The 26914-nt window shown below is 44.1% G+C and overlaps 1 protein-coding gene across 8 annotated transcripts in view; it reads left to right on the top strand.

The window, feature by feature from the left end:
* The window catches only part of UNC5D (unc-5 netrin receptor D), a 543854-nt gene that overhangs the window by 469143 nt on the left and 47797 nt on the right, over positions 1-26914 (top strand). For 7 of the 8 annotated variants that reach the window (XM_027070311.2, XM_027070293.2, XM_053216623.1 and 4 more), the window contains 3 exons: positions 4276-4461; positions 8091-8468; positions 13396-13480. In XM_027070311.2, the coding sequence (XP_026926112.1) occupies positions 4276-4461; positions 8091-8468; positions 13396-13480 (649 nt within the window). The remainder of the gene's footprint in view (positions 1-4275; positions 4462-8090; positions 8469-13395; positions 13481-26914) is intronic. The other variant, XM_053216628.1, reaches the window with a different exon arrangement.

Raw genomic sequence — 26914 nt, 5'->3', positions numbered from 1 at the left:
ACGTATTCCTCAGTAGTTCGTTAGTAATTTGGAATATAAGAAATTTCTCCGTCAGCTCTAGCTGGAGATTTTATGCAACAGTTTTTTGTTTGTTTGTTTTGTACCTCACCTTGCGTTCTTCCATGCTTACCTAGAGCTTTTGTGACTCTCGGTTCAAGGAAAATAGGGATGAAAACACAGGAAAGACATCAATAACACATTGATCTGTAAAGCTTCGTCTGTGAAACAAAGATCTGTGCCCACAGAAAGCAGAATAGCATTATCAGTCATGGGGTTATCAGTGCTTTTGTTCAAATTAACTTGGAGCAAACAAACCAGCAACACATGTGTGTATGGGAGCCAGCGGACAGGTATAAACATATATGTGTGTTAACATAAAGCGAGTCCTTGCAGCAAGAACTCTGTAATCAACCTCAGACTGTGATTTCTTTAATACTTGTCTCCCCACAGTTGGAGACCAGGCGAGCGATCATAAATAGGTGCAATGGTGTGCGGATTTCTGTGGGAAACTATGGAGATATTACTGCTTTTGAAGTGTTTAAAGCAGTTAGGGAGAATGCATTGGCGCTCAGATAATTAAACAATAAAAAGTGATCCAAAATGAGTTCTAGGAACCCTAAGTGATCTGGGAGTTTAGAAGATCGTGGTTGGGAAGGTTGGCTGGATTGGCAAGGACAGGGGTTTGGTTTTGTTTACTTTTTTTTTTTAAGTTTGTTTATTTTGAGAGAGAGAGAGCACAAGTGGAGGAGGAACAGAGAAAGAGGGAGAGAGAATCCCAAGCAGGCTCTGCACTGTCATCCAGAGCCTGATGCGGGGCTCGAACTCATGAACCGTGAGATCATGACCTGAGCTGAAATCAAGAGTCAGATGCTTAACCGACTAAGCCACCTGGGCACCCCTGGACAGGGTTACCTTCTTGAAGGTGGGGGACCTTGAGCTGGCACGTGACCAAGGGTTTATTTTACAATGACCTGTCATACAGGGCTATTCACTAACAGGCATCCATCTGGCAGGTAAATTACAGTTGAATTTGGGGTGTGAGGCAGTGCTGCAGAGTGGAGCATGAGCATTGAAATGGACACGGAGAAAGCCATCAGGGCCTGGGTAGTGCCTGCACCACGCGGTCATGTCCTTAGAACGACTCCCCTGGGAAGGACCAGTGGTGGCTTCTAACGTTTGGACAAGTGATCACTGTGCGCACGCGTGTATGCAGTGACTCTGCAGCGGCTCCCCCTAGGTGCCTGCGTGCTCACGGACAGGCTTACACCCAGCGTCCTCCCTTCTCCCATGAAATTGTGGTGGCAAATATGGAACGAAATCTCAGATTCTTCTGGACCCAGTCCTGAACACACAAGAAAAGTGAATTGATTATGTTTATAAGCACTCAGGTATCCTTACAGGGAAAACCACTCTACTGTCCTGGAGGATGGATTAGAAAAGAGTGAGGCAGAGTGAGAAAAAGAAAGGAAGGAGGTGAAGTAAAAACAGTAGATAGAAGAGCAAAAAAAAAAAAGAAGAAGAAGAAAGAAGCACTGTGGCCCAACTTTGGAAGGGTTTGAGCTGTTGGTAAGGATGTCTCTTGAGATGTATACATGTGGCTTCGAGTATTTGTGTCTCCCTGTCAGGATCTCACCACTTGTCTTTTACCACCGTTAGAACCGTTTGACAAGAAACAACTAAGAATATGTTAATTCCTCCGTGCACCCTCATTTCCATTGCATGGTTGGCCCTCCACAAATGTTTGTGGAATAAATGAAATTATTAGATTCTGAAGGTTTTAATTCCCAGGACAGATTGTTCTTGTAAAGTAAACACCATTTTGCTTATCTTCCTGTAGGGAGTCGATTGACTTTTGTCTTTTAGATTAGACTGTCCCACCAAATGCCAGGGTGAGCCTTATAAGGACGCCGTGCTCTCCATACAGGTCTCTCCCCTTTCCCTCTCACCCCCTAGCTCCACAGTCCCCATACTCATTTTTTTTTAATTCTATAATTCAGTATTTCATTCTCTTAAGTCAAATAGATTCTGCAAATATTCCTGGGAAACGCACTGAACCATATCAAACACTTAAATCTCAGTCTGAAGGCCTATGTAGGGTCCTTTCCTAAAGACAGGGTTTGTGTCTGAGAGAAGGGAGATTCTGCGTGTGTGGGTAGCAGGAGGGTGGAAACCCAGAAAACAAGACAGAAATACAGAGGAACTCACCCAACTGGTTCCCGCTACTGTTTGGGCTCAGGATGTTCCTGTCTGGGGATGTCCATTTCCAGAAGTATTTTGCCCTGATCATCCCCCTGGCCTCGGCTCCTGCCTATTTTTAGTACCGGGAAGCGAAAGGGGTCTTTGGCTCTACTTTGCCAACTCAGCAGCTGCACTCAGTATGCCGCCAGGCTGTTTCTCTGTGTGTGCTCGGTTGCTGGGCAGGTGTGTTCTCCCCAGATACACCTTTTAAAATGATAGTGTCATCAGTCAGTAGTGCCCGAGGAACTGGTGGGAAGCAGGGGGGTGGGGAGGGGGAAGGCTAATTGGTTTCAATCCAAAGTTCTCTCCCTACTCCCGGTACCCTGGCTTGCTACCTCTGCGGTGTTGCGTTCTCTCTGCTCTGAGCACAGCGACTCCCTTCACGGAACTGAATTGGGTAGAGGGAGGGAGGGAACATCAGTGAGAGCCCAGCTGCCCCTCCCTTTCCCTGTGGGACACAGGCAGACACTGGAACTTTGGGGCCCGTGCTAGTCACCACGCACATGGTTCTGGGTGGCCAGAGCCGACCACACAGATGCCTCCATCCCTGTCCCTCTCCCGTGGGGACCATCATGACATTGGAACTAAAACCTAAGTCACAGCCTGTTTCTCAACATCTCCTAGGCCGCTGTGGTTATTGAAAATGTCTTACAATCCTCTCACCTTTCAAATACCGTTCTTTTGGATGGTTTCGCTCCCTTGCGAATTATTTGTGTGTGTTTACTGCCCTATTGCTGAACCGGTTCTGCTTGGTTTCCTTGTTCACTCTTTAATTTGGTGGCGCCTTATTTTACAGTCCACTAACTTTGTTGGTTAGTAGTACTCGTGTTATAACATAAGTACTGTATTAGGCTGCAGTGAATGCATAGTAAGCACCATGCAATTACCAGGTGAATATATGATAGCTCTGTTTTAGCCTCTAAACCTAATACAGGGTGACAGAGCAAGTACCTCTGGACCTATTATGTGTACTCACCCCATAATCTGTAAGGGGATGGATAACATAGCTGGCACTTGCCACCTTCTCTTTCCACATACTTTGCAAGATTATGCCTCTTGTAGGGTCGCGTGGCCTTGGATCAATCTCATGCTGAACTGCAGTAGCCATGATGAAGGTCTTCAGGAACGAACCACATGCAAAGTACAACTAGCAGACGAGTTGGGAAACAGCTACAACCTATCTTGGGGGTTGGGAAGACACCCACATTCTCAATTCAAACTAACGCTTTTATTTTTGCTTTGCCTATGCATTCAATAGGATGGAGTAGGAGAGGTATGGGAGAAACAGCATGTGCCCTTTTAGAGACCAGTCCTCTTTCTCAAAAATGTATTAAGTCTAGCATTTAATGGTGCTGGAAAACGTTGACCGTGGACATCGGAGCACCTAGGACCAAAATCTCCATATCTCACAACAGAAATTCTTTCATGATGATTGTAAATACGCTAACCTGATGTTGTCGATGTTCTCTTAAACTGAATGATTTGTGCCAAAGCTAAAATGCCTATTTGTGAGCTCTGGTCTTCTCTCTCTTGACTCCTAGACTGTGTCTGACCTTCTCACCCTAGCCCACTCTGTGTGAATGCATGTGCCCCACGTCATATATAAGCAGAACAGTTCACCCATATTTTGTCATTGTATGTGGATCTCATGTCCTCCCTCAAATAAAAATAAGATGCAAAAAAAAAAAAATACTTTGCAGGTAAATATGACTTTCTAAACCAAGTAAATTAAGGAGTTGTCTGCTTTTACTTGAAAAATATTACATTCTTTGCAAAATTGATTGTCTTTAAGATTTTATTATGTGGTAAGCTGCCCTAATGCAGTCAAGATATTTGACTAGCGTCCCTCTGATTTATACAGGGTATTTTAGAAACATGATTATGTGTGAAAGAGAGTATAACTTATGGCTAGCTGCATATGTCATTTTCTCTGAAAAGTAGCTCCAAAAATCCAATAGCATTTCATTTTGTATCCCAGGGTGGTTCTTCGGCTCTGTGCCCATGCTGGCCATTTAGGATTTCTCTTGTGTCTTTCAGGCATTGAGAATGCCAGCGACATTGCTTTGTACTCGGGCTTGGGCGCTGCCGTGGTGGCCGTTGCAGTCCTGGTCATTGGTGTCACCCTTTATAGACGGAGCCAGAGTGACTATGGCGTGGACGTCATCGACTCTTCTGCATTGACAGGTGGCTTCCAGACCTTCAACTTCAAAACAGTCCGTCAAGGTCAGCGGCGTAGGGCCCCCCAACACCTCGTCCTCAGGACCACAGAGACTACGCTCACACAGGACCCCCAGTGTTCTTCGGCCCTGTGTGAAGGTAGCTCTTGGCACTGGGAGCCGCTAACCTAGTTGTCTTCACACATTAGGAAGCCAGGCTCGGTCACGTAGTCTGCCCAAGTCCTTGACTACTATGAGAATGAATGGATCTCAGTTTCCCATCCATTCAGAACATTTTTAATGAGGCACTTCCATCTTTGATATGTAGTAAACTTAGCACGTTATTTTATCTCAGATTAGCCAACGTTCTGTTTTAACAAGCCTGCTCTGAGGATATTTAGTTAACTAAAATGCTGATTATTCAAGTCTGAAAAACAACCACTTTACTATAACCTCCCATGCATAGGTATTATATACTATGTACTAGGTGGAGTTATTTGGGTTACTTCTGTCTTATATAAGTTAAAAGGACTTTAGATAATATACGATAGGTCAGTTAGCCAGCAGGGGAGGGGAGGGATGAAGTTCCCAGCCTTAACGACTCTCACCTGCTGCCCACTGGAGGCACTCTTTTGTTGGAGGGAGAAGGAAATCTGTCATGTCAAACTATGGCAGTACTCCTTTTCCAAACAGAGCCGTTTAATTCTCTTATGTGAACCAAATCCGTTTCTGATTGCAAGATGGAGATGAGCCATACGTGGTTTCTGGTTTCAGGCCTAGAGAAAAAATGAAGCTGTCTCCCTTCAGAAAGGGTGAAGTGTTCCACCTTGACCCTTACTGTCGATATTGTCACCTTTATTTCTATTTATTGCACGTAACTAGCGCCAGTAGCCCTGGACAAGAAGTCTCGCTGCATGGCCGTGATGGAGTAGCAGTCGGGTTCTGAAGTGGAACCCAAGCATGCGAGAAACGGGGAAATGTCTGGCAGAGACAAAATGCTTTCCTGCTTGCCACTCACTTCTGGGCACCAAAGTTTCAGGGCTGAGTCTGCTTGGCCTCAGAAAGGGACACATCCCCTTGACTTGTTTCATTAGAAATAAATCTAATGAAGAACGGATTTGTTTTTAATTTTCTTTTTAACCTTTATATTTTGAGGGACAGAGAGAGTGCATGATCAGGGGAGGGGGAGAGAGAGAGGGAGACACAGAATCCAAAGCAGGCTCTGAGCTGTGGGGCTCGAACTCACGAACCGCGAGGTCATGACCTGAGCCGAAGTCGGACGCTTAACCCGCTGAGTCACCCAGGTGCCCCAAGAACTTATTTTTATACTACATGAGAAACTAGAAATCTTTCCATCAAATAAGATACCAGTGTCTTAGACAATAACATTGTAAAACAGAAGAACGACAGTAGTATGTGAGACAGAGGCTTTGAAGTCAGAGAGAGTGAATCCAAAATTGCTATATGACCTAGTTAATTATTCTGTCTCAGTTTTTACAGCTTTAAAATGGGGATACTAATATCCACCTCAAAGGGTTCTTGTGAGGATTAAACTACTTGGGATGACAAGGATTAAAAGCCCTTGGTTTATGGAAGGTGCTCAACGAATGTAGCGAGTATCAGTCCAGAAGCTAGTGGTTTCCTCTTACTTTGGCACAGGATGCCAGTGTGTTCCATAGAGCAGCAGGTGAGGGGGTGGTTCTCTCGCCGAAGCCTTTGGAGAATGCTGACTTGGGTAAGCTCAAACACATCTCCATCTTGCGGGTCTCCTTAGAGCTTGCGTGTATTGTGACTCTCGAAAAGAATATATAGCCTTTCCAAACTTCCTTTACCATTTTGTTTTTATTTTTAACCAAGAATATCCCAAAGCTAGTGATAAAAGCAAAAATCCTTTATTCAAATTCTACTCTATCCTACGTTCACTGTGATGATGCACCTCACCTTGATGCTCCGATGATTTGCACCCCGCGTTGTTGTAGAGACCTCCCTTTCTGGGCACATAGAGCTGGAACCCCAGGAAGGCGAACAGACTTTTAAACAGAAGGCCATGGGGTTGACCAGGAAGTTTCAAAAGGATTTCCAAAATGAACTGTGGGGTGATCAGGTCGTTGTCCCTGATACGCCGACTCTCTTCAACCATGGACTTTTCTCATATGTACATACTTTTATAATCAGGCATTTTCTCCTTAAGTTAGACTTCAGTGTAACTCTAGGCAATATTTTTGCTGCTTGGCTTCCCATAAACTTGGAGGGTCTTTTCCATAAGCTGGGAGGGTCTTTTAAGAGTGGCCAAAAGCTAAACTTCAGAAGGTGAAGGTTTGAGAGAAAATAGCCATGAGCCTCAGGGATGCGATTTTTCAGGTCTCAGCGGAAAGGCCTGAGACCTGAATGCTTTTCAGTTGTGACACGGTTCTTACGTCCCCTGCCTTGCCTGGGAAAACCAAAACAAGAACAAGGCTGATGCCTGTAGAATTCAGTCCAGTTCCATTAAAAAGCTCAGCTCCTTGATTGTGCCTGTGTCTTGACATGAGAACCTCCAGCATGGGGGGAAAAAAAAATGCCTCATCAAGGAGCCTTTAGATCTACAAAGTCCTCTCTGACTTTGGATTCTTCGAGCATCAGAACAAGAGGTTGGGAAAGTCAGGGTTATAGATTTCCTACTGGCATTGCTACAAATTATGAAGATGGAAAAACAATACAATATGGCCTGGAATTGCAACATTTTCAAAAATAGACTTTAAACATTTTGTCAGGCCCCCAAAGGACAATTGTTTAATATGGTTTGGGTTTCAATTTGAGAAGTCACATTGACGGACTGATATGGGTGGGAGGTTTGGGACTGAGGGTTATTTCGTTATTCACTAATAAATGGGATTATTTCATCACAAGAAAATATCACAGCATTTCTTTTTAATATTAGGCTGAGAAAAAGATCGGTGAGCCCCAGCCGATGAAAGTCCAATTTCTCATGGTTTTGTAAAGATTTTTTTTTTCATTTGTTTCGAGACACAAAGGAAGCCCTTCTAAGCTGCTCCCCACATAGAATCGGAGCCTCGCTGTCCCCATGTGGTGCCTCCTTTCCCTCTCAGAGTGACATATACTCAGACATGGAGTGATATGATCCGCATGGTCCCCTGACCCTTTTGCTCTGAGGACACATCATTTCCTCTCCCGGCTCCACAAACTGCCCAGAATTCCACGTGAGACGGGCTGTCACCAACGCCTCTCTGGTTATAAACAGCACTACCTAGTCACCGTGCTGTGTCACCTTTTACCATTTAAAATGAACAGATGTTATTTTTGCTCCAAACTGGATTGCAAAACATTTCTTCCTTTTTTTTTTCTTGAAGCTTCTCTCTGCCAGTTAAAATAATCACATAAACAATAATACCGTAGTCAGTTGCCTGACACAGTGCCAGAAATACTTGTTTTGAAAAGATGGCATGCCAGGAACTCTGGAGAATGAGTGATTGTGGTCAGCGGCATTCAGAGAACCCGCTGTGAGAGCCGGAGCTCCCCATTCCAAGGCTCTGGTCACTGTTGACTGGCCTGTGAGAGCTGCCGTAGACACTCAGCATGGGCCTGAAGGGCGGCTGGCAAGCTCACAGGCGGTTGTGCAGTCAGTAGAGGCAGAGGCGAGGGGGTAACCGTGACGCCTTTTCGTTTCCGAGTGACAGATCGATTTTCTTTCACCAGGTAACCCCCTGCTTCTGAATTCCTCCATGCAACCAGACCTCACGGTCAGCCGAACATACAGCGGGCCCATCTGCCTACAGGACCCGCTGGACAAAGAACTCATGACAGAGTCTTCGCTCTTTAACCCTTTGTCCGACATCAAAGTCAAAGTTCAGAGCTCATTCATGGTTTCCCTGGGAGTGTCTGAAAGAGCTGAGTACCATGGCAAGAATCATTCCGGGACTTTTCCCCATGGAAACAACCGTAGCTTTAGTACGATGCACCCCAGAACTAAAACACCCTACATCCAGAATCTGTCATCACTTCCCACAAGGACAGAACTGAGGACCACTGGTGTCTTTGGCCACTTGGGAGGACGCTTAGTCATGCCAAATACAGGTGGGTGGTAAGTGTGCGTTTGTGTCTTTCCGATCTGTTTCAGCATTTTAAATTTGCACAACTATGTCCCATAAGTTCAATTTTTTCAGATGTTTACCATCCTTGTGTCGCAGCTACAAACACTGTGATTCCAGAAGTCTACTCGATTTACACACTAACTGACCCAATACATAGTATCAGTGTCCATAGACCTTGCTGTGATGTTACTTTATGACAAGCAATGATAAAGGTTCATTATGGAGTTGCCCTTTTGAACGCAAACTTCGGTGCCAGGGCTATACCATGCGTACAATTAGTTCTCAAGAATTTTCTTCTTCCTTTAGGTTAGAGGGGAGAGTTTCTTAATGTTTTGACAAGGCTACTTAAGGTGTACAGGCCAGTGCACTTTAACATGACATCCTATCAATGGATTAGTTTCCATCTGAGACCTAACTGGCTGGCAGAAGAGGGTAATGTCTCCTCCGATTTCTAAGCAACAAGAGTTAGGTAGTGCAATGAATCATCGCCGTTGGCCACTGACAGGAAAGAGGATTCTGCATCTGTGTTCTAGAACCACCAGACCGCACTGAATCAGGACCATCGGGGGCCTCGACAGACTTCTCCCTGAGGTCCAGCTGACCACCCTCTCCAAATCAATCATTTTGTCCTCTAAAATGAAATCTGTACGAGGACTAGCCCGAAGCCACCATTCCAACTAACTGGCCTGACGGTAGCTTAGTGACTGGACACCATGTTTTACGTTGATAAGTGTTGTCTTGTTCTCCTACGTCAGTTGCTTCCTTGAAAATAGCCCTCAAATGCAGCCCTACTCATGATTTTCTTTTCTAGACTTGGAATTCTCAAAATCTTCTTTGGTCAGTGGTTTAAGACATAGTAAGAATCTCCATTTAAATATGGAGAATGATTACGTCATTGTGTGATGTAATCCTCCCTGGTCATAATTGGCAGTCAGGAGCCTCAATGCAGAAGGAGTTGGTCAGCCCTACTTACCAAGCACTCTTCTTGGAGGAATCTATAAACTGGAAGCATGGGTTCTGAAGAAAGAAAATGATGCAAACCCCTCCCTAAGGATAGGAAATAGTCATCAGAATCATAGAAAATTGCATTTTGTCTTATCTTCACTTCCTAACCTAGTAGGTGGCACTTGGGAGGCCCCAGGTAGTTATTGGTTCAATCAGTTGGCCCACACCCCTCCTCTCTCTTCCCATCATTGTGTTTGTTTACACATATGTGGAGGGTGGGCCAAGATCAACCCATTCATTGGCTTTAATGTTCATCAAAGAAAGTGAGATAAAATCATAAAACAGATTTTTCTTTTTCTTCCCCTTTGACTCAAGAAGCACTTGTGTTGAAAACTGAAAGTTCTTTTCTTTAAAAAAAAAAAAAAAGAAAATGTTGACTTGTTTTGAGAGTGAGAGAGAGAAAGAGCAGGAAAGGGGCAGAGAGGGAGAGGGAGAATCCCAGTTAGGCTCCATGCTGTCAGCACAGAGCCCGATGTGGGACTCAAACCCATGAACTGCAAGATCATGACCCGAACCAAAACCAAGAGTCCGATGCTTGACCAACTGAGCCCCGCAGGTACCCTGAAAACTAAAAGTTCTGATAGCACTGTCTGACTCCCAAACATTTCCTCTGTGAAGAGGCATTTTCAGAGTTTCACAAGGAAGCCCTGGACAAGATTGAAGCTGTTCACTGGGAATGAGTTTGAGGAAAAATAAGTGTGGGGAATTGAAACATATGCTCTGTTATTTGCAGAACATAAATGCAAAATATGCCCTAGGGGACTAAAGTGTAAAGAAGCAAGACATAGCAATTAAATTGTTCTAATGCCATCTATCCCGAATTATCGTATGGTGCCTGGCAATGATTTTTCAAAAAGGTTGGGATGGTCCCCTTGCTGTAGAAATCATTTATTATGCAAAATATGAAACGAGAAACTCAGACAGGTGGTTCTGTTGTCATATCAAATAAAACGCTGTTGGGGTAGCAGGCGGAGTTTGGGGGAGAGTATATTTTTGTAATCAGAGATAACTGGTGAGTGACATACTGAAAATAGGCACTCCTTGGGGCAGTTGGGTGGCCCCATCAGGCTTCCAACTCTTGACCTCAGCTCATGTCATAATCTCACGAGTTGTGAGTTCAAGCCCTTCCTTGGGCTCTGCATTGACAGCACAGAGCCTGCTTAGGATTTTCTCTCTCCCTTTCTCTCTGTTCCTCCCCTGTTCATGCTCTTTCTCTCTCTGTAAAAAAGAAACTTAAAAAAAGAAAGAAAGAAAATGGACGCAGACATAAAGATTCCCCACCATGCCTCTCCTTCTTAAGATAAAACTTACCACCAACCACAACCCTGCCTCTGTGTATGACTGTCTTCTATCTCCATTGACAGTTTGCATGTTTAAGTAGGAGAAGCATGTTTGAAAGATAATCATACAATTTCTGATTGAAGGATAGATGACATAGTTTAAAGTGCTAAGGATCCTGTAGAGTCAGGTCGTATTTAGGAGTGTCATGAATAATGTTTCAATCTGAACGCTTGAATGAGATACGATCTGTTTATCCCTTTCTCAAAAGTCCACATACATATTTTTTCTGATTTGATCTGGGAGTTGACCATCAGGCACTGATGAGCTCAAGAAAAGATTATGTCTCAGAATCTGGCTTAAAAAAAAAAAAAAAAAACTTTATTTATTTATTTTTTTTTTGAGACAGAGAGAGAGAGAGAGAGCATGAGCAGAAGAGGGACAGTGAGGGAGGGGCACAGAGAGAGGGAGAGAATCCCAAGCAGGTTCCGTGTCATCAGTAAAGAGCCCCACACAGGGTTCAATCTCACGAACCGAGAATGAGCTGAGCCCATATCAAGAGCTGGATGCCCAACCGACTGAGCCACCCAAGTGCCTCCTGGCTTTTTTTAAAAAACAGTTCTGGATCCTAATCCTTCATATATTCAGGATTTGTGTTTCAAATGCCTACTCTGTGCCAGGCAGTATGCAATGTTATTGATGTAATAAGCCATCATTGCTTTTTTATTTTAAACACACTATAGGATTTACTTCAAAGTTTAGAAAAGGCGAATTAATCAACGTGTCAGAAAAAACAAAGTGATTATTTGGGGTGGCAGTCGAAGAATTGACTATACAGGGGGCACAAGGCAACCCTGGCCAGAGGCAGCGTTCTGTATCTTGATTATGGTGGTGATTACATGACAGTATTCATGTCAGAAACTCATCAGTTTGTACTCTCACAATGGGTACGATTTATTGCATGGCAACTGTACTTCACTAAAGGAGAAAACAGGACAAGAAAAATGAGACCACAATGAAGTTCATCTTTGTGGTCAGTTGCCGAAGGTGGCATCATTGCTTGAGGATAGTCACCCTTGCCTCTGTATCTAAAGAATAAGGGCTGAATGTCTCTGTTGCCATAAGGGCCTAGATAAGCCAAAAGGGAGGCACCTGAGAACAAGCGCTGTGTCAGACTGAGGGAGAATACAGAATGTCTAGGGTGTATATTTAGACTGACAGCCACACACACTGAGTAGCCTGTGCATTACAACTTCTGCTCAGCAGAAGAGAAAGATGTCCTGGAGTCCACTTCATTTAGCAACTGCATTTGAAAAAAGGATGGGAAATAAAAGAGGAACCTGATCAGAGGCTTCTAAGTATGGCAATTACAGTTCCATGGACATCAAAGCCCAGCATATAAATGGATACTCTTGCTGAAAAGCTGTAAGCAAGATTTAAACGTGCCTCATTCTTAGTGCTGGCAAAAGATACTGATGATAACTAGCATGTTACTGAATAATGCTCATAAATGTTCATCACAGATAACTTGTTTTGCAACGAGTCCTTGCATTCCTTGATTCTGCCTCGGCGAACAGGCACACAGAAGGCTATCAGGAAAGACTGCCATCTCTGGATGTAAATTACCATCGGCAACCTGAAAGCTTTCTGTGCAATTACATTAGCTCTAATGAAGGGCGGGAAAGTGAGAACTGTATTATTCAAAGAATAGGAGGATGCCCTGAGATTTTATTTTGTGATCTTACTGTGCCCCGATTTCATTTCTTTTTATAAACAAGAAGCTACGTTAAAGAGATTCTCTGCCCTCTTGGGACTCCCCTCTCTCGGCCAGTGTGAAATAGTGACTTCGCAGGAGGCAAGTGGAGAGAAGGGGCCCTTTCAAGCGCAGTGTGATGTGCCTTCCTGGGCCTGGGTGATGGGATTTTACTGAAGTTAGGCTACTGAGGCTTTTCCGATTTGACACCAATGTGAATATGGTTACGTCGCCTTTTACCTGTCATCTGTTTTAGCTTCTGTTTGCAAACATAGGATCAAATACTGGCTATACAACAACCTACAGGGTCCCTAAGTTTTTCCATGCTTTTTTTCCTTTTTCCTGCCGTTTTCTTGACAAAAGGCAGTACTCCGTTGATCGCCTCTTTAAACTTACTTTAAGGTGCATAATTCTAAGACAGTTTCATACCAGGCCTTCGCAAAGCATTAGATGGCTCGCCCATCATCTCAGACACCTTTTTAGGAAGTGACTGGATAGAGACAAGACACAGCAATACCTTTGTAAATTTAGCAACAGATTAACTGATACACTGATCAACTCTTACATTCTCAGATACTTTTGCTCGTGCCTGGTCTCTGGACACCCAGTCTTTTAAGAGAATTTTTAAAAACGCTTGGAAGGCCCTAACGAAAAAACTAACTTGACTACACAGACGAATAACATGGTCCTCTTTTATGTCACTGTTGGGAAACCACAATTTCTCCATTTAAACTTCCCAAGGACGATCAGGATTTCATAAATTGTTGTGATATTTGTGTGCTGTGTGTCTGTATGAGCACCTCACAGTGCTCAGCTGAGTGCTTCAGGATAATCCGAAACTCTACAGATAACCTCTTGACTTTTTCTGTTTTAGGGGTGAGTTTGCTCATACCACATGGCGCCATCCCAGAAGAGAATTCTTGGGAGATTTATATGTCCATCAACCAAGGTGAACCCAGGTGAGAGACAGAAAAGGGCAGCATATTCATGACATCTTAAATGTGGGCCGGCGGGGTTGCTGAAAATCTGAAGTTTGTTAAGATAATCTGACAGGGAGAGCTATAGCTGAGATTTGCATTACTTGACCATATGGAGGGAAAAACCAGTTGCACAACTATTGGCCAAAATGAAAACACCCATAGCCAGTTCCACAATTTTGGGTAGCTAATCTAGCTCATCGACATCTAGACCACAGACGCCAAATATAAAACAGTGAATCGGTGGGCAGGTCATTAGCAGGGCGTCTCCATAAACACTGACCACCTCGCATACTCCTCCTCTCAAAACAAAAAACATTCCAGGAGGTGCTCTTCGGTGGCAGACCTTGTGCACATTCTGAAAATGACGGACCTGTCACCTCTTCAGGTCAGCAGAAGCCCTGCTCCAGGCTGAGAGAGGATGTCTCAGCTAATTTTCCTCCATGTAAAAATATCGTCTGCGTTGCACAGCTTTCAGATCTGACAGATTTCAGCAGCATTAAATTCAGTTACATGAACGAATACAAATCTTGTCGCAGTCTTTTAATGAAAGTAGTGGGTTGTTTTCTTGGCGCAAGTATAATATTTGTGGAAATGTTGCTTGCCTCCACACAAGATAAACCTCACTCCTCTTGAGAAAGCAATTTCTCTCCTAAACTGGATATATATACCTCTGGCATTTTCAGTCTTAACATCTTGATTATTTTAGACTAGATTTTTGTTGTTGTTGTTGTTGTGAGCAAAGAACACAAGAAGGAAAAACACTGGAAGGAAAAACAGCCAGAGAAGCAGATGGTTTGAACAGATTCCGATAGCTGTCTCCATAAAAGGATTTGTTGGTGCCCAGTGGTTTTAACTTTCTGCTCGAGAGAGCTTGGGCGGAATGGAAGAAAAGGGTTCTGCTAGCTGGCTATTGGCAAGGCTCTCAAGAGGGTTCACGAATAGGCCTTGCTATTTCCTCAGTCCTGTGGAACTAGATCCCTTACCTGCACACCTGAAGGCATGCTGTGGTCTAAACATCTCCACGTGCAAACAGGGGCAACCGAGGCGCAGAAGGGAGGGGGAGAGTGTATTTAGAATCTCAGTTAAGCAAACCTAGAAATGGGAGTTTCCTGGATAAGAATCACCTCTTTTGTATCCCTTTGGTTGGTTTATAGAAGAAATCATACTTGTTTAAAAGTTTAGGTCAGGGTCCCTTATACATATGTCAAGGATGAGGCAGGATCCAGTCAGCCTGCCTGAAACACGGCCTTATGCAAACCTTCACCTCCTGCTCCCTTCTCCTTACAGTCCATGCACTGAGTCTGCGTTCACATCTGTCCTCTCAAACCCAGTGTACTTCTACCTCATGACATGAGAAGCAACCTAGGGCTAGTGCACATTTTCAAAGGCACCCAATTTACAATTACCTCAATCCCCGTCTCTTACTAGAAGCTGCCGCTTAGGAGGTCAGAGCTAGAATGTGCCAACAGGCATTAAACAGACAAGGACTTATGTGGGAAATACCACTTGAGGCATCTTGCAATTGAAAAATAGGAAGGAGAAATACATTAAGAACATGCCAGACCCCACAGACCTCAAAAGACAGGTTTGGCCTGAGGTGGTCATTCCCTGGACCACACCACTAGCTTTGTGAAGGTAACCAGTTTGGTTTCTCCATCTGGAACTAAGGTGTGTGTTTATTACTGCTGTCCAGGAAGATAGAAGCAGGAACAGCTAGTTCATCCAAGACTTCCGATCTAGGAGGTGTGCCTTTTCCTAGTAAACTGAGGATAAAATGCAATTGTAAGCGGCACATGTTCCTTTTCATGTTGCTAAAACCTTCCCAGATGTTCCTGCCTCTTAAGAAAATGGCCAGTCTCCAGGCTACTGCTCATTTGTCCTCACTCCCTTTTGAGAAGCTCCAAACAACTTACAAAAAACAAAACAAAACAAAACAAACAACTCCACTAAAAATAGCAAATTCCTTTCTACAACTTTTCTTAAACTTGGTGAATTTTTTCCATCCCTGCCAGGGCGCTGCTTGGCTCTAAGTTCTTCAGCTTTTAATCCTGTGATTCATCAGAAGGCCACTTACATAGCTATCTAGTGTCATCTTTCCTTTGTAATGTCACTTAAAAACTCATCTTCATCTTACGCTGCCTTTCTGTCATTCTGAACCTGTGCTCAGAGTGGCTTGGTTTTCTCAAAGTCCACAGACCTGGAACAGCACTGCTCTGTCTCCTTAACCTCTGACTTTCCATCACTTGCACACACAGAATTGCAGTCAAATCTTCCAAACTTTGTGCCATATTTAAAGTCTATTCCGTTTTCCTATTGAGGAGATATATCTGTTGCTTTTTTCTGAGTTACATCCCTGGCATAACAGGTTGATGATTTAGCGGAACTGTCACTGATCCCATTGATCCAAATTCAGTACCAGATTCCCAGAGACGGGGCTATGTGGAATGAATCACAGGCTTAAAATAACTCCCTGTATTCAAATAGGCTCCGATGCTTATCTTTTGAAATTTGGGTAGGTTTTAAGTAAGGTGGTTCACTGTATGAACTGAATGTACCCAGTCTCTCTTGGGAGGTCCTACTTCTATTGCTGGGAAGCCTCCAAGATCACTTTGTACTTTCCACTAAATGGAATGATGTCACTCTTCCTCAATGTCCCTGCTCTGTCTATACTTTCAGACTTGAACAATCATTCTACTGAATCGTTTCCAACCTCCAGCAGCAATCTGGACCTTTGGTTGTTCATAATGCTTAGGAAATTAACTCTGTTGACTTTTTCTACATATATACGTATTAAATGGTGTGCTGGCCAAAGACTTTGCATTCCTGGAAAAGTAATAATTACCTCTGTTTCATTGTAACTTGCAAAGTGCTCTCCCATGCATTGACTCATTTGGTTTTTAATGTTCAAAAGAAGAGGATTTTGTACCAATTTTAGAGATGAGGGGAAAAATAAAATCTAAAAAAATGAAGGTTCCAAGAAGCAGAGCAGATTTCCAAGGGCGTGTTACCTTACCGGCTGAGCTGGGATTTGACTTCCAGATATCGGACCACAATTCCAGTGCTCACAAACTAAAGGATGCCGTCTTTTCCTGATGTGTGAGACTTTACGGAAACCACTTTCTGACTTTGCACTCCACTTCTTGGCCCCTGTAAAGAGGCATCCTCTGGAATTGGTCTGTATGAGTGTGGAAAATTAGGAGAGGCAGAAAGGCAGGATCAAGTTGAATTTTCCTGAGAAGTACATCGGGTAAATTGCTTTGTTGCATTATAGAATTGAGAGAACAAAGACTGGAAACAGGTTCCACTAAATTGCTGAATCTGTTTCCTGAGCTCAGTGGCTAGGCGTGTGAGCTCAGGCATCAGAAGCCCTGGGTTCAGATCTAAGTTTCACTATTATCCACATGACCTTAGGTAAGTTCATAAGATTCTTTGTAACTCAGATGTGTCCTCGTCTGAAAAACAGTTGGTCTCTGCCATATAGGGATGTTGTGGGATTGCACGATACACAGAGATACAAACATCTAAAAGATGACAAAATACGTATTCTTTTCCTAATTGCTACACGTAATATTTGACAAAGCATTCTACCTACAGTATGTGCTCTAATCGTCACCCCAGTCCTTTATGGCAAACAATTATAGAAGTATCCGAACTTTAATAGATTTGAAAATGAACACCAAGAAAAGTCAGTAAGCTTGACTTAGGGTGTAGATTATCTGGCTTATCATGTGTTTTGATATGACATCACAATCCCTACCTTAAGGCACAATTAGGTGTATTATCCATGAATCTAATAAGGCATGTTTGGAGAGAGATGAGGCTTATGCCTAATAATGGGAATACACCATGAAACGGACAGGGAGGGGCCCAAATTTGGGAAGACAGTGATGACTTTGCAACTCAGTGTGGGATCTCATAGAAAACAATGGGAAAAAAAAAAAAAAAGAAAATGACCCCTAATCTAGTCTAAGGATTTACAAATGGGGTGTGAAGGGAGTGGATTCCAGGAGATGTCACTTCACCTGATTCTAAAACATCAGTAGAAATTAGCCAGGCAAGGAAAGGTGTAAGGGCAGTAGTACCTCAATGATTTCCAGGCCCAGGATACATTTTCCATTATTATTATAGTATAAGAGGGGTAGGGGAGAAGTCTGTAAGAGTGACTAAATCAGATATTTTTCCCTGCTTTGAAGTCATTATCTTAAGCAGCTTCCTTCCAGCTGTACCCCAGACCTGGAATAGATAGTACAAACAGTTAGGTTTCACACACTGCCCTGTTCACAGATTAGAGGATGCTTAGTGACGTCACAGGAACAGGAATTAGACTAGCCTCGCAGAAAGGCAATGGCATGAAGTTGGGGCTGCCGGAACTATTTTCTGGTAGAACCCCTTGGGCTCCTCCTCCAGGATCAAGGGTATTTAAGCAGCTGGCTCAATGCTAGACTTAACCTCCTTTACTGTTGACCCCCTTCGGAGGGCAGGAAACCAGCACTGATCATTCTCAGAAAGCATGTCTCTTTTCCCAAACTTCAATTTGAAAGAAATTTGGGGTTGTCGTTGTTACATTTCTACAGGAGCTTTCTGGGGGACATTTTTTTCATCCTCACTGATCAGGTTTTGATAATTTTTTATGAAGTCTAGGTGTTCTAGGGGTACTTGGGAGGCTCGTTCGGTTGAGCATCTGACTCTTGATTTTGGTGCAGGTCATGATCTCATGGTTCGAGGTATTGAGCCGCACATAGGGCTCTGTGCTGACAGCACGGAGCCTGCTTGGGATTCTCTCCCTCTCTCTCTCCCTCTGCCCCTTTCCCACTCGTGAGCACCCTCACTCTGTCTCAAAATTAATAAACTTTAAAAAAATGAAGGTGTTTCAGCAAGGGAATCAAAATGTCATTTCAGAGACCCCCCCCCGCTACATATATTGCAATAAGAAAATGATGTGGATGTGGCACAGCCTTCCCTCTGCCCCTCCCCCAGCGCCTGCACCCCTCCCCACCCCTTAGTCGGAGAGTAGAGAACTGGACCAGAAAATTATTATATGGAGCTTTCTTCCAAGAAGCAATAAAATGAAACCAAAGGCAAACACTCATCTCTTTTTCCAATTACACTGTCATGTGAATATCCCTGACCAAATGCTTAAACTGGAATTGGAAATATAAGTAATCTTACCCAAGAATTTACAAAAGGACACATATTTTGGCATGTGAGCTCACCCCAGATAGAGTATTTCAACGATTTTTTTCTTCTGTTTTTTGTTTGTTTGCTTTGTTTGAATGGTATGGTGCCGTGGGTGCTTTTTGGGGTGGAGATCAGAAAGTGGACATGGTGGTGTAATGACACGTTACCTGTTTTTAGGGTGCCTCGACGGTTCAGTGGTTTTAGTAGCAAAAGCGTGAGGTAAGACCAAATGCGAGACTAGGAGGACACAAAAAGTCACCCTGGGAAATGAAGAGAATTTCTTTCCCCTAGTAATGGCTCACAGTTAAACACGGCGGTGGAGGCCACTCCCGAGGAACGACTTCCTGTAGCTTTGCCTCCCTGATAGCAAGGACAGCGCACACACACACACACACACACACACACACACACACACGCCCTCGCGCATCGTGCCTGACAGGAGATATAAGCACTCAGAAACACCTGTAGGCTGTTCGACCTCATTTCTAGAAGAGTAAAAAGAAAACCTGGATATGTATGGCCATACTTGCAATATTGAAATTTTAAAGAAATGAATCTGTAGTAGGTCAGTGTTTGTGTTAAAGCAGGCATTTGAGGCCATTCTAAAACCTCTCACCCCAGTAAAAGGGGAAGCCCCATTCACTTTTCCTGGGGCTCCCCGGTGCTCTGATTTCTCACAAGGTAAGGAACACCAGGCTCCTGCAATTAGTGCGGCGGTCCCCGGAACAAGAGCTTTGGCTCTACCCTGACTGACACCAGGTGACTGGTCAGGCCCCTGCCCCAGGGGAGAAAACCCGGCTCAAAGCTTCTGGGTGGATTTGCACCTCTATTCGCCTTCTCCAGCTTGGGGGACTTCCTCACTGGGTTCTGTGGCAAGCCGTCGGCAGCTCAAGCAAAAAAACACGGCACCTTCTCACTGCAAAAAAGTTGGGGACTTCTGGAAGTTTTCACAGTGATTATTAGAGCTTAGTGTAGTCGATGACTATTAAGCCCCCAGTGTCTCCGGTACAGCGGAGCAGGATAAAATACAATCCCTTCTCTAAGGAGTTTATTTCTGCTGGAGGTGGATGGTTGTGGAGGACAGAGGTTGTATATATGTAGCAGAATGATGTTTGGGAGTACAGTGGACTTTTTCTGGATTTCTAAAATTGGCAAGAGTCAGAGCTGATTTATAAAAAGAGAGAGAGAAGTGCCCCCAACATTCTAATTTCAGAGCTTTTCCAGCTATAATGCCAAGAGCTAATTTTCCCACCTCCTTGTGGAACCTTCCAAGAAGCAGCATTTCATGAGCATGGATACCACCGCTCCCCTACCCACTCACGCACCGTGTCCTCTCTCTTCCTATTGATAGAAGAATGGGAATGTCACATTTTGTAGGACTACAGGTATCAAATAATAAGAAAATAGGAAGTCACATTTTGCAGGAGTACAGGTATCAGAAATGGCTGGGTCCGCTCCCACCAAAGTCAAAGAGAGTAGCCCCAAGAGAATCACTCCTAACATTTGGATCATCTGCAGGATCACTGGGCACACTAACACTTGATTTCCTCATCGTTTATAAGTTTGCTGACTTGTTCCATGCTGCTAACGCCAAGGAGAAAGGGGCGTCATTCCCAGGTTGCATATTCCCAAGGGACGGAGAGGATTAACCCTAGCCAGGGAGGGTACGTGGATTGAAAACAGGTTTGCCAGGGGCCACTTCAGTGTGAGGCAAAGAAGTCAGAGAGCAGGGTCAAGATGCTGCCAGATGGGGGGCAGGTGGCAGAAGTAACTGGAACCCACAAGGAACTGCAGATCCGTAACAGTAACTGTTTGCAATCCCATCACCCACACCCTCTGTCGGGGAGGTCTTTTGGAGTATAGTCACCACCCCTACCTGTACCGAAGCCATTAAGGATCATCTTAAGTCATCCAAGAAAATACCACCACCTTGCCACACAGAGTTATGTAAGGAGACGGTGTGTGTTTTCCCCTCCCTCCTTTCTACCATAATGCATTATGGATAAGCTCATGGAGGAGGGAACACGGGAGGGAGCAGACAGCCTGCTCCTAGTTCCAGACCAAGTTCTAGAGCCCTGTGTATGTGCGTGTGCATGAGTGTGTGGACACGTGTGTCTGTGCGCATGGGTACTGGAGGGTGCGGGTGGAATTTTGATTCCGATATAAGATTAACTTTTTAAAATGGTTTTCGGGTTTCATCGGTTTAGTAAATAAAACATTTAATAGTCACAGAATCAAAATGAGAGGTCTTCAAGGGACCCTGCTACCACGAGCGGTTCCACTAAGCGTACTTGTTAGCAATTATAGCTGACCCCTTGACATGGGTTTGAACTGTGCGGGTCCACTTACATGCTGATTCTTTTTCTATAAGTACAGTACTGTAAATGTATTTTCTCTTATGATTTTCTTAACATATTTTCTCCAGCTTACTTTATTGGAAGAGTACAGTATATAATACGTGTAACATACAAAATACAGATGAATCAGCTGTCTATGTTATTGGTAAGGCTTCCAGTCAATAGTTTGGCTATTAAGTTTTGGGGGAGTCAGACTTCTACAGAGGTTTTCAACTGTGTGAGGGTCAGCACCCCCCAACCTCTGCATTGCCCAAGCGTCAACTTGTACTAGGAAAACTAGGGCCCCCTAATATCATAATAGATGAAGCTCCCAAAGCAAATCCACGTAATCAAGTCACTGATGATACTGCAGTGTGATACCTGGGGTAACAAAGATAAACAAATGGTAACCAGGAGTAAAGGGATAGACTCTGTTTAAAGGCTCAGGGAAGGTTTCCAAGAGGAAGTAACAATTGACCTAAAAACCGAAAGTGAGTAAAAGACATTCCAGTCAAAGGGAATAGAATAGTGCCTTTGCACAGCATTGTTTATTTTGGAACGAAGCAAATCTCAACAAAATTTGAAAGGAAGAGTAATAAAGACTAGACCACGTAGAGGGTTACTTGCTGCTGAGGGGAAACTGACATTTACCTGGCACATAGGTATTGAGGGGGTTTAAACTTCAGGAGACCTGCTCATATTTACATTTCCCGTATATTATCTTCAGCTTTATTTCCACCACCACTCCCCAAGTTCAAGTCTTCCTTCTATGAGTACCCTCCTTGCAAGCACAGTGAAAATATGCCTCGTTTTGCCTGCACAGTTATTAATAACGCCCTTCTTCATCCTCAAAAGTATCTGAGTTTGGACAATAAATCGTAGTCACTCTACTTTTGAGTGTCCTTGTCTTTGTTGTGCACAAGAGATTGTGGAGGGGGGTGGTGGTGTTAATGTGAAAAAGATAAAGGTGTTGAAGATAATTCTCAGAATTCTGCCTCGGGAACTGATGATTAACTAGTCGAGAGAGATTTGCCAGCTGAAGGTCACCTGAGAGTTTGCGATAATAGTTGCACCAGGAGCCACTTTGGATTTCTTTCCAGGGAGTAAACACAGCCCTTTGACGTACAGGAACGGGGGTAGAAAGGAAATTAAAGAATAAATCAATGAAAGGCAAAAATACTATTTATAACCAAGAAAAGAGACAATTGCTGAACAGAAAAGTCCCATGTGGAGCTTTGGGCCAGACCATGTGGCAGCAAAATGTGACAATAGTGGGCATAGACTATGCCTGCCTGGTGCGTGCAGAGCACAGTCTTCTGCTTGCCTTTGTTTTCTTTGCCTCCCTGGCTGGGTAAGAATCCGCCAATCCTGGAGTCCACTGAGGTGAACTGATAACATGCATAACTTGTCAGGACACTTGTGCAGACTCACTCATTGGCATCACCTGAGAGATAAAGACTGTTTCGAAAGGCGATGATGGAGGAGAGTGAGAACACAGGGGTTCCCAAGGCCGAAGTTCCCACCCCGCCATGCCATCTACAGCCTGCATGGCTGTGAGCAAGTCATTTTCTTTCTCTGGGCCTCAATTTATCATCCAGAGGTCTTGCATATTATTAGCAGCATTCCAGGATTTTGGTGAGGACAATAAAGTGACATCATATATGAGAAGTCCCATGTGAAATATAAAGTGCCATACAGATGCTACATTTTGATATTTTCTTTCATATAGCCTTATTTTTTTTAACGTTTATTTATTTATTTTGAGAGAGAGAGAGAGAGAGAGGGAGAGAGTGAATTCCCAGCAGGCTCCACAATGCCGGTGCAGAGTCTGACATGGGGCTCGATCCCCCCAAATGCAAGATCATGACCTGAGCTGAAATCAAGAGTCAGACACCTAACTGAGCCACCCAGGCGCCCCTAACATTATTATTTTTTTTAATTACATAGATACCAAGTTCTCTAGAGTTCATGGCATAGAAGATGCTGGGCTCTTCTCTTTTGACTGCTACCACATTTCTAGACTCAGAAGAAAGATTAATTCGGTGAGACAAACATATTAACTGCTCACTTTAAAACCAGAGCCTTATGAAGATACAAAGGACTCTCTGCATCAATTCCTTTGAGTCTACCTCTCTCATTGTGACCTATGACTTCTACCTCAGAGGCATATGATATGGGTCCAACATTGGAATCCAGGGGGCTGGTGTTCATATTAGGAGATCAGTGACCAGTCAAGCTGGACAGGTGGCTGATGCCACATTGAATGAGCTTTGTCAGGCTTTTCTTGCTAGATAGTGATGGATAGAAGCAAACAAATTGTTTCTGTCACCATTTGTGTTCAATGCCCAGGCATAGACTGGAATCCTGCCTGTTGCTTCAAGTGAGTTTTAGAAATTTTTATTAGAAGAGTCAGAATGGCAAACATCTATCCCTTGAAGGGGATTTGGCAATAATGAACCCTCTATCAGGCAGAGGGAGCTGCTGAGGAGGGAAGGCTTTTTAAGTAACAAGAAAAGGTACTCTTGACCACTAGTGCAAGGGGGAGCAAATTGCAGCCATTTGGGAAACACATTAATTCTTTCAGGTTACCAGTGCCATGCAGTGTGATCAAAGGGTCAATTAATCAAATGGTGTCTTGAAGGGTTAATGCACCTTTAGCCAAAGACTGTGCTCTTGACTGCACTGAAATCACAGTGGCTTCCTCACAGAGTCATTTAGGTTAGAATATCATGCCATTGCACCCAGAATGAGAGGATGGGAAGAGAAGAATTGAGACAGAGGGAAAAGGGAGGAGAATTCTCACATTGTCATTTTATGATCTGCTTTTTTTTTTTTGGAGAGAATTTCCCCCTACGATGCTCATTACCGTTCCTTCCACGTCACGCCCCCTTGGTCCACAAACAAATACGCATAAATAAAAATTGCCATCACTTTAATCAAAGTATATTTGAAGCCCCTGTGAGCTCACAATGTGAAGTGATTAGAACGGTCTAGAGGAGTCTTTAATTAAAGATGCCATTGACAAGATAACAATGGTTTGTGAATGTTTTAATAGATCTGAATGGAAGGTGGACCCTAATTCAATAAGAGGAAAGTCATCGGTTCATGAGTTTGATTGCGCATTGTAAAGGAACACCACATACTGTAATTATTTTTATTTGTATGTGTCATCATCTCTTTTATTGCCCATGCTGGAAGTAGAAATAACCTGTCCTATTAAGATATTTAATATATATCATCCTTTCCACTTCACTTAGTTATAGCCTCATAAAAATGCTGGGAGAACACACCAGCCCACACTGAGGCTGCCCTCTGTGCTTTCTGAGACAATCCACACACCCTTTAAAAAATCTGAATGATGAACCTCCTAAGTCCCTCAGTTCTAATCTCTGAGACAAACCAGTAGTAACTTCCTAGGACTCCATATAGCTGTAGGCAGACATGGAGTCTCATTCTGGAAATAAGGACGGGCATGCTGGTGGCTGACACAGTGGAGATAACCCAAAGGTCAACTGATACCTTGGTCCAGTGGTGTGGTGTCTTGGAGACGACAGGAGACCAGGAAGCAGAAGCAGAGAGATCCCTAGGTTCTGACTTTAAAGTGAACAAGCCACGAAAAGCCAGGTGGTAGACTGAAGAATGCTCCCCTCACCCACCCAAAGATGTCCACGTTCTAATCCCTGGAGCCTGTGAATGTTATCCCACATGGTAAAAAGGGACTTTATGGGTGTGATTAAGGTTAAGGACCTTGAAAAGGAGAAATTACCGTGCAGGTGGGCTCATGGAAGGGTCCTTATAAGAGGAAGGCGGGAGGGGCGCCTGGGTGGCTCAGTCAGTTGAGCTTCCGACTTCAGCCCAGGTCATGGTCTCACGGTCTGTGAGTTCGAGCCCCGCATTGGGCTCTGTGCTGACAGCTCAGAACCTGGAGCCTGCTTCGGATTCTGTGTCCCCCCTCTCTCTGCCCCTCCCCTGCTCATGCTCTGTCTCAAAAATAAATAAAAACATTAAAAAAAAATTAAGAGGAAAGCAGGAGTATCAGAGACAGGTAAGAAACACGTAGTGGCAGGTGGAACAGGGGTCTCCAGCTAAAAAATGTGAGTGGCCTCTAGAAGCTGGAAGAGGCAAGGAAATGGATTCCTCTCTAGAACCTCAAAAAGGAACACAACCTCTCTGACACCTTCACTTGAGCTCAGTGAGCTTCCGACCTGCAGAACTGTATGATAAAACATCTGTGTTGTTTTAAGCAAGTCTGTGGTACAGCAACAATGGAAACTACCACAAGCTTCTGTTGCAACCAGTGTACCTCAGTGCCCTGCTTTCCTAAGGCTCAGTCCCTACAAATATCCCCTCCTAACTCTCATGCCAATGTTTTACCTTAGAAATGCCAGGTTTGGGGGAATGTGTCCCGAGGAACATCTGTTCCTTCGACTGCCTGCCTCTGCACATAACCCTCAACCACCACCACTAACAGGAAGGGAGATTCTAGTCTCCCGCTCTATCTCAAGTGAGGTATGACTTTGGCCATGTCACTCCACCCCATGTTATGCCCTGTGTTTCCTCATCTGCACAATGATGGTATGGGGGCTGACAACTTGTAGGTCCTTTCCCAGCCTCAAATAAAATGATCCTAGAAATAGGACTCAGGGTTTGGTCCAGAGGAGTCTGGTTCCCCCATTCAAAATGTAAATGAACTGGGGGCACCCGGGTGGCTCAGTTGGTTAAGCGTCTGACTTTGCCTCAGGTCATGATCTCGTGGTTTGTGAGTTCGAGCCCCGCGTCGGGCTCTGTGCTGACAGCTCAGAGCCTGGAGCCTGCTTTGGATTCTGTGCCTCCTTCTCTCTCTGCCCCTCCCCCACTCATGCTCTGTCTCTCTCAATAAACATTAAAAATGTTTTTTTAATAATAAGTGTAAATGAACAGAAAAGTAGGTATAAAACTATCCTAGCCGTGTGCTGCATAGACCCACACACCCCTGTTGCCTGTCACTGTAAAGTGTCTCAGTGAGCTGTCATTCCACTTCTCCTGGTAAACAAGCTGAACACAAGCCCGACACTGCATGAAAGATGAGGCTTAAATTGTATCTAGGAACTGGTGGTTTACAGGTGATTTGTGATTCCTTTAGTATATTAATTGGTAAACACCTATGCACGTGTGGGTAAACTAGAGCCGTTTAACATATGCAAACACTTTAATCTCTCAGTGTGGTTTTGCTCACATCGCAGCAAACTCAGATACGCACTCTGGTGCCAATTGTAATTCCCCTCCTACCCCATGCCCCCTCATGCCATCTCCCCTCCTGTGATCCTATTTCAGATAATGCCGTGTGGGTGACCCAGATCTTTAAACCCTTACCTGGTTGAGCCTTATGCTTCTATCCTCAGCGAATTGTGCTTGTCGCTTGTTGTAATCCACTGTCCTGACTGCTCCTTTCCCCACCCCAACTAATGGAATATAATGACTTGATGAGCTATAGCGTTATTTTCATTTATTTATTTATTTTAATGTTTATTTTTGAGAGAGACAGAGACAGAATTCGAGTGGGTTAGGGTCAGAGAGAAAGACACACAGAAGCAGAAGCATGCTCTGAGCTGTCAGCACAGAGCCCAACGTAGGGCTTGAACCCATGAGCTGTGAGATCATCACCTGAGCCGAAGTCGGACGCTCAACCGCCTGAGCCACCCAGGCACCCCGATAGCATTATTTTCAGTCACTGCTAATCAACCCTCCCAACCCGACATCCTTGCTTATCAATCCACAGGCTGTTTAGAGACAGGAGAGGTAGGACAGTCCCCGTGTGGTTGTCTTTTCCAACACCATAGCATCATCCAAGGCCTTAAGATTATTTAACCTTGACCAGCCTCCAACTTGCATTTCAGAAACCTTCCCTCTCTATATTTGA

The sequence above is a fragment of the Acinonyx jubatus genome, chromosome B1, assembly GCF_027475565.1.
Source record: "Acinonyx jubatus isolate Ajub_Pintada_27869175 chromosome B1, VMU_Ajub_asm_v1.0, whole genome shotgun sequence".
NCBI lineage: Eukaryota > Metazoa > Chordata > Mammalia > Carnivora > Felidae > Acinonyx > Acinonyx jubatus.
This window is presented reverse-complemented; position numbering and strand designations above follow the sequence as displayed.